This window comes from Anolis carolinensis, unplaced genomic scaffold (genome assembly GCF_035594765.1).
Source record: "Anolis carolinensis isolate JA03-04 unplaced genomic scaffold, rAnoCar3.1.pri scaffold_14, whole genome shotgun sequence".
Classification (NCBI taxonomy): Eukaryota; Metazoa; Chordata; class Lepidosauria; order Squamata; family Dactyloidae; genus Anolis; species Anolis carolinensis.
Window position 1 is genome coordinate 16,133,898 of NW_026943825.1, and position 8,630 is coordinate 16,142,527.

The following is an 8,630-nucleotide window of genomic DNA, read 5'->3' on the forward strand; positions in this document are numbered from 1 at the left end:
TCCTTTTCCTTTCTTTCCTTCCTTCCTTCCTTCCTTCCTTCCTTCCTTCCTTCCTTCCTTCCTTCCTTCTTTCCTTTCTTCTTTTTCATTTTTTCATTCCTTTCCTTCCTTCTTTTCTTCCTTCCTTCTTTCTTCTCCTTCTTTCCTCCCTCCTTCCATCATCCCCTACTTTTCACTTTTATCAACCTCATCGATACCTTTCTAGCAAAAAATATAAAGGGGCCCCTTCATAGGACACAACAAGAGAGAAAAAGAGAATTATTCATCCACACTTGGGATTTGTAGTTTGGCAAGGGTGTGGGTGTGATGATTGGATTGAATAGAATAGAGATAGAATCCTAGAGCTGGAAGGGGTCCCAAAGAAGGCCATCCAGTCCAACCCTCATCTGCCATAACAGATAGATAGATAGATAGATAGATGCATAGATAAATAGAGATAGATAGATAGATGCATAGATGCATAGATAGATAAATAGATAGATAGATAGATAGATGCATATATAAATAGATAGATAGATAATAGATAGATAGATAGAGATGATAGAAGCATAGATAGATAGATAGTTGGATGAAACCTCCAAAGGTCATCTAGTCCAACCTCCTTCTGCTGTAATAAAGAGATAGATAGCTAAATAGATAGATAGATAGATAGATAGTTGGATGAGACCCCAAAGAAGGTCATCTAGTCCAGCCTCCACCTGCCATAATAGATAGATAGATAGATAGATAGATAGATAGATAGATAGATAGATAGATAGATAGATAGATGGATAGGATCCTAGAGTTGGAAGGGACCCCAAAGAAGGCCATCTAGTCCAACCCTCTTCTGTAATAATAAATAGATAGATAGTCAGATAGATATATTGATGCCTAGCTAGATAGATGGAGCCCTAGAGTTAGATGAGACCCCAAAGAAGGTCATCTAGTCCAACCTCCACCTGACATAATAGATAGATAGATAGATAGATAGATAGAAGCATAGATAAATAGATAGATAGATAGATAGATAGATAGATGCATAGCTAGATAGATAGAGTTGGATGAGACCCCAAAGAGGGTCATCTAGTCCAACCCTCATCTTCCATAATAGGTAAATAGATAGATAGATAGATAGATAGATAGATAGATAGATAGATAGATAGATGCATAGATAGATAAAGAGATAGATAGATGGATTCCTAGAGTTGGATGAAACCCCAAAGAAGGTCTTCTAGTCCAACCTTCTTCTGCCATAATAGATAGATAGATAGATAGATAGATAGATAGATAGATTAGATAGATGGAATCCTAGAGTTGGAAGGGACCCCAAAGAAGTCCATCTAGTCTAACCCTCTTCTGTAATAATAGATAGATAGATAGATAATCAGATAGATATACTGATGCATAGGTAGATAGATGGAGTCCTAGAGTTAGATGAGACCCCAAAGGAGGCCATCCAGTCCAACCCTCTTCTGCCATGATAGAGAGAACGACGGAATCCTAGAGTTGGAAGGAATCCCCTTCTTGTGGTGGTGGTGGTGGTGGTGGTGGTGCTTCATCTGGGGCCGTTGAGCAGGACCTCCACCCAACAAGGGCAGGAGGTGATGAAGCGCCGTGAGTAGCGCGGCCCCCACCCCTTAGAGAAGCTGATGCGCAGGGCGTGGGGGTCGCATGGGCCGGGCCCCTCGGGGGCCACACCGCTGACCCCACCGTGGCTGCCACCGTACTCGAAGGCCTTGATGGCGTGTCCGGCGGGCACCTTGTGGACCTCGGGGCCCAGGGTGGGCGAGTGGAGGAAGAAGGGCCGCTGGCCATGGTTATGGGCCCAGACGCCGCCGGGCTCCCGGCTGAGGAGCAGGCCCCGGCCCAGGTTGGCCCTTGTCCGGCGCACGGCCCGGCTGCGGCTCCGGGAAGGCAGGCGAGGCAGGCAGAGGCCGTCGAGGCCGGGCGTGGGGTCGGAATAGACGCCGACCTGGTCCTCCCAGACGGGGAAGAGGCGCCCCACGCGCAGGCGGTGCTCCCAGTAGGCCAGTTTGCACCAGGAGCCGTCTCCCAGTGACCGGCGGGACACAGTGGTCTCTGTGCGAGAGGGAAGGAAAACAACCATTAGCCATGGCTTGGCCATAGTGACACATAGAACTGAACGTGAGCCAAGAGTGTGATGCGGCAGCAGAAAAGGCCAATACGATCCTAGGCTGCATCCATGGCAATATTGTTAATGTGGGATTTGTGTACCAGAATGTACCATAGTGTGGACAGAGTTAATTGCCGAGAAGCTATGATGTCCTTGATGTGTGGCTGGAACTAGGGAGTATCCAGGCACAAGTGTTTGTGCATAACAATTGCGTCACTTCAGTTGAGTTCTGTCTGCCTAGAGTTAATATGGGATTTGTGTACCAGAATGTACCATAGTGTGGACAGAGTTAATTGCCAAGAAGCTATTATGTCCTTGATGTGTGGCTGGAACTAGGGAGTATCCAGGCACAAGTGTTTGTGCATAACAATTGGGTCAATTCAGCTGAGTTCTGTCTGCCTAGAGTTTGGGTCAATGCTGCAACAATAGGAGTCTAGTGTCCAAATGGAGGAAAGTAATACAGCCATGGCTTGATGACAGTGATATATATGACTGGACATGAGCCATGAGTGTGATGCTGCAGCGGAAAAGGCCAATGCGATCCTAGGCTGCATCCATAGGAGTCTAGTGTCCAGATGTAGGAAAGTTATACAGCCATGGCTTGACCATCTATATATATAAAAGAGTGATGGCATCACGGCGACCCACAAAACAACAAAACTACAGGCTCCCCAACCTCGAAATTTGACGACACAACCCATCATCCACGCCTCTAGGTTGATACAACAAAAAGAAAAGAAAAATAAAGTCCTAATTAGAGAGAGAGGAATAATTGCTTTTATCCAATTGCTGCCAGTTAGAAGGCTAAGCTTCTCCAACTTGGTCTCCTAGCAACCCAATAAAAAATAATAATAAACACTAAAAAATAATAAAAAACACTAAAAAATTAATACAATAAAATACCATAATAACAAAAAATAACTAAAAATTATACAAGAAAATAATAAAATATAATAAATAAAAAGATAACTTACAATAAAATTAATTAAAAAATACAAATAACGTCAAATAAAAATTACACAACAATTTTTAACCAATACCACCACCACTTTGCCACAGCAACGCATGGCCAGGCACAGCTAGTAGTAATATATATGACTGAACATGAGCCAAGAGTGTGATGCTGCAGCGGAAAAGGCCAATGTGATCCTAGGCTGCATCCATAGGAGTCTAGTGTCTGAATGGAGGGAAGTAATACAGCCATGGCTTGGCAATAGTGATAGGTATGAGCCAAGAGTATGATGCTGCAGCGAAAAAGGCCAATGCAATCCTAGGCTGCATCCATGGGAGTCTAGCGTCTGAATGGAGGGAAGTAATACAGCCATGGCTTGATGTCAGTGATATATATGACTGAACATGAGCCATGAGTGTGATGCTGCAGCAGAAAAGGCCAATGCGATCCTAGGCTGCAACCATAAGAGTCTAACATATAATAATATTATTAATATCTAGGCTGCATCCATAGGAGTCTAGTGTCTGAATGGAGGGAAGTAATACAGCCATGGCTTGATGTCAGTGATATATATGACTGAACATGAGCCATGAGTGTGATGCTGCAGCGAAAAAGGCCAATGCAATCCTAGGCTGCAACCATAAGAGTCTAACATATAATAATATTATTAATATCTAGGCTGCATCCATAGGAGTCTAGTGTCTGAATGGAGGGAAGTAATACAGCCATGGCTTGATGTCAGTGATATATATGACTGAACATGAGCCATGAGTGTGATGCTGCAGCGGAAAAGGCCAATGCAATCCTAGGCTGCAACCATAAGAGTCTAACATATAATAATATTATTAATATCTAGGCTGCATCCATAGGAGTCTAGTGTCTGAATGGAGGGAAGTAATACAGCCATGGCTTGATGTCAGTGATATATATGACTGAACATGAGCCATGAGTGTGATGCTGCAGCGGAAAAGGCCAATGCGATCCTAGGCTGCAACCATAAGAGTCTAACATATAATAATATTATTAATATCTAGGCTGCATCCATAGGAGTCTAGTGTCTGAATGGAGGGAAGTAATACAGCCATGGCTTGATGTCAGTGATATATATGACTGAACATGAGCCATGAGTGTGATGCTGCAGCGGAAAAGGCCAATGCAATCCTAGGCTGCAACCATAAGAGTCTAACATATAATAATATTATTAATATCTAGGCTGCATCCATAGGAGTCTAGTGTCTGAATGGAGGGAAGTAATACAGCCATGGCTTGATGTCAGTGATATATATGACTGAACATGAGCCATGAGTGTGATGCTGCAGCGGAAAAGGCCAATGCAATCCTAGGCTGCAACCATAAGAGTCTAACATATAATAATATTATTAATATCTAGGCTGCATCCATAGGAGTCTAGTGTCTGAATGGAGGGAAGTAATACAGCCATGGCTTGATGTCAGTGATATATATGACTGAACATGAGCCATGAGTGTGATGCTGCAGCGGAAAAGGCCAATGCAATCCTAGGCTGCAACCATAAGAGTCTAACATATAATAATATTATTAATATCTAGGCTGCATCCATAGGAGTCTAGTGTCTGAATGGAGGGAAGTAATACAGCCATGGCTTGATGTCAGTGATATATATGACTGAACATGAGCCATGAGTGTGATGCTGCAGCGGAAAAGGCCAATGCAATCCTAGGCTGCAACCATAAGAGTCTAACATATAATAATATTATTAATATCTAGGCTGCATCCATAGGAGTCTAGTGTCTGAATGGAGGGAAGTAATACAGCCATGGCTTGATGTCAGTGATATATATGACTGAACATGAGCCATGAGTGTGATGCTGCAGCGGAAAAGGCCAATGCAATCCTAGGCTGCAACCATAAGAGTCTAACATATAATAATATTATTAATATCTAGGCTGCATCCATAGGAGTCTAGTGTCTGAATGGAGGGAAGTAATACAGCCATGGCTTGATGTCAGTGATATATATGACTGGACACGAGCCATGAGTGTGATGCTGCAGCGGAAAAGGCCAATGGCAGAACAATGGGGGTCCCTTCCAACTCTAGGACCATATGGGGCGTTGCAAGGGGCTCGGGGCCGCTTTTCGGCGCTTGCTGACCGGCGTCACATAGGCCGCCTTGTTTGCCGGACATTGCGTGGTCCAGGCCAGGCTTGGCGCCAATACAATGGGGTGGCCGGGCGCCAGGAGCCGAGGCCGGGACGCAGCGGAGGCGCCTGGTCAGTCCTTCTGCGGCCGCGCTTCCTGCCGCCCGGCATCCCCGGGGCTCCGTCTGGACTCCAGGAAGGCCTTGGGCGGCCAGGCCTTGGAATAAACACCAGGGCATCCTGCTACAAACACCAGCCGGGATGTCTGGGACTGCACCGCCCATGAGCCCCAGCCGTGTCCCCCTCCCCACTGCCCTCCTCTTACCTTGCCGGGGCCTGCCGTGGTTGTCCTCCAAGAGGTTGGGGGGCCCTTTGAGTTGGGGGTCCCATGGGGAGACCTTCCCCAAGGGAGGAAGGGGCCTTTCTGTAAGGAAACAAAGAGAGCTTGTTTGCACTGGACTCAAGGTGACCCCGGTCAAGGTGGGCCCTGGTAAAGTCATCCCTGGTCAAGGTGGTCATTGCTCAAAGTGGTCAGTACTCAAAGTGTTCCCTGGTCAAGGTAGTCAGTGGTCAAAGTGGTAGTGGTCAGTGTGGTCAGTGCTCAAAGTGGTCAGTGGTCAGAGTGGTCAGTGGTCAAAGTGGTCAGTGGTCAGAGTGGTCAGTGCTCAAAGTGGTCAGTGGTCAGAGTGGTCAGTGCTCAAAATGGTCAGTGGTCAGAGTGGTCAGTGGTCAAAGTGGTCAGTGGTCAGAGTGGTCAGTGCTCAAAGTGGTCAGTGGTCAGAGTGGTCAGTGCTCAAAATGGTCAGTGGTCAGAGTGGTCAGTGGTCAAAGTGGTAGTGGTCAGAGTGGTCAGTGGTCAAAGTAGTCAGTGGTCAGAGTGGTCAGTGGTTAGAGTGGTCAGTGGTCAGAGTGGTCAGAGTGTTCAGTGATCAAAATGGTCCCTTGTCAAAGTGGTCAGTGGTCAGAGTGATCAGTGGTTAGAGTGGTCAATGGTCAGAGTGGTCAGTGGTCAAAGTGGTCAGTGGTCAGAGTGGTCAGTGCTCAAAATGGTCAGTGGTCAGAGTGGTCAGTGGTCAAAGTGGTCAGTGGTCAGAGTGGTCAGTGCTCAAAATGGTCAGTGGTCAGAATGGTCAGTGGTCAAAGTGGTCAGTGGTTAGAGTGTTCAGTGATCAAAATGGTCCCTTGTCAAAGTGGTCAGTGCTCAAAGTGGTCAGTGGTCAGAGTGGTCAGTGCTCAAAATGGTCAGTGGTCAGAGTGGTCAGTGCTCAAAATGGTCAGTGGTCAGAGTGGTCAGTGCTCAAAGTGGTCAGTGGTCAGAGTGGTCAGTGGTCAAAGTGGTCAGTGGTCAGAGTGGTCAGTGCTCAAAATGGTCAGTGGTCAGAGTGGTCAGTGCTCAAAGTGGTCAGTGGTCAGAGTGGTCAGTGGTCAAAGTGGTCAGTGGTCAGAGTGGTCAGTGCTCAAAATGGTCAGTGGTCAGAATGGTCAGTGGTCAAAGTGGTCAGTGGTTAGAGTGTTCAGTGATCAAAATGGTCCCTTGTCAAAGTGGTCAGTGCTCAAAGTGGTCAGTGGTCAGAGTGGTCAGTGCTCAAAATGGTCAGTGGTCAGAGTGGTCAGTGCTCAAAATGGTCAGTGGTCAGAGTGGTCAGTGCTCAAAGTGGTCAGTGGTCAGAGTGGTCAGTGGTCAAAGTGGTCAGTGGTCAGAGTGGTCAGTGCTCAAAATGGTCAGTGGTCAGAGTGGTCAGTGCTCAAAGTGGTCAGTGGTCAGAGTGGTCAGTGGTCAAAGTGGTCAGTGGTCAGAGTGGTCAGTGGTTAGAGTGGTCAGTGGTCAGAGTGGTCAGAGTGTTCAGTGATCAAAATGGTCCCTTGTCAAAGTGGTCAGTGGTCAGAGTGATCAGTGGTTAGAGTGGTCAATGGTCAGAGTGGTCAGTGGTCAAAATGGTCCCCGGTCAAAGTAGTCAGTGGTCAGACTGGAACCCAGTCAAAGCGATCCCTGGTGGTCAGTGGTCAAAGTGATCAGTAGTCAAAGTGTTCCCTGGTCAAAGTGGTCAGTGATCAAAGTGGTCAGTGATCAAAGTGATCCCTGGTCAAAGTGGTCAGAGGTCAGTGGTCAAAGTGATCAGTTGTTAAAGTGGTCAGAATGTTCCCTGGTCAAAGTGGTCAGTGGTCAAAATGGTCAAAGTGATCCCTAGTCAAAGTGGTCTCTGGTAAAAAAATGTTGAGAGCCATGGGAGTATAGCAAGGTAGGTAGATCCTAGAGCCATAAGGAGCCCAAGGAAGGCCATCCAGCCCAACCCCCTCCTCCCATAATAGAGAGACCTCCTGACCCATCTCCACGTCCCGCAGGAGCATCTCCAGCTGGGGGTCCTTCACTGGGGTCGGGGCCGGAGGGTCTGCACCAGGACGGCCCTCCGCAAGGGGAACATCAGCCTGGGAGGAAGAGCAAGCACCCCAGTCAGTAGGCAGGCAAGCCCTGATGCACAAACAAGTCAATCCGCGAGGGTATCTGCATGGAGGTATCAAGTGGCACTTGGTGTAATGATGTCCAAGGTGGGAGAATGAACCCTTGTCTGTGTGAAGCAAGTGTGAATATTGCAGTGAGCAAGCTTGAATAGCATTGAGTAGCTGCTAGGAAGCTGGAAAGTCAATCCGTGAGGGTATCTGCATGGAGGCAGCCTGGCTGTTGTTGCCTGGAGGCACCCTCTGTTTGGGAGGACGCTTCCAGGACAAGGAGTCTCCCATATACTAAGCAGCTGTGGACTGATTCAGCCAGAGAACTGGCAATTTAATTGTTTGCTGTCAATAATAATAATAATAATAATAATAATAATAATAATAATAATAATAATAACCCTAACTGCAAAAGGCCACCCTCTGGGATCTGCAGCATCATCCGAAAATACATCACACAGTCCTAGACACTTGGGAAGTGTTCGACTTGTGATTTTGTGATACGAAATCCAGCATGTCTATCTTGTTTGCTGTGTCATACAATATAATAATAATAATAATAATAATAATAATAATAATAATACATCACACAGTCCTAGACACTTGAGAAGTGTTCGACTTGTGATTTTATGATACGAAATCCAGCACGTCTATCTTGTTTGCTGTGTCATAATAAAATAATAATAATAATAATAATAATAATAATAATAGTAATAATAATACATCACACAGTCCTAGACACTTGGGAAGTGTTCGACTTGTGATTTTGTGATACGAAATCCAGCACGTCTATCTTGTTTGCTGTGTCATACAATATAATAATAATAATAATAATAATAATAACAATAATAATAATAATAATACATCACACAGTCCTAGACACTTGGGAAGTGTTCGACTTGTGATTTTGTGATACGAAATCCAGCATATCTGTCTTGTTTGCTGTGTCATAATAAAATAATAATAATAATAATAATAATAATAATAATAATAATAATAA

At 45.6% G+C, this 8,630-nt stretch overlaps 1 protein-coding gene across 2 annotated transcripts in view; it reads right to left on the reverse strand.

The window, feature by feature from the left end:
• Positions 1-440: 440 nt before the first annotated feature.
• Positions 441-8,630, reverse strand: part of LOC134294303 (mothers against decapentaplegic homolog 6-like) — a 19,428-nt gene continuing 11,238 nt past the window's right edge. For both annotated transcript variants that reach the window (XM_062964997.1, XM_062964998.1), the window contains exons 2-4: positions 7,507-7,609; positions 5,508-5,606; positions 441-2,058 (exon numbers count right to left, since the gene is read on the reverse strand). In XM_062964997.1, coding sequence (XP_062821067.1) covers positions 1,535-2,058; positions 5,508-5,606; positions 7,507-7,609 — 726 coding nt within the window. In that variant the 3' untranslated portion in view covers positions 441-1,534. The remainder of the gene's footprint in view (positions 2,059-5,507; positions 5,607-7,506; positions 7,610-8,630) is intronic.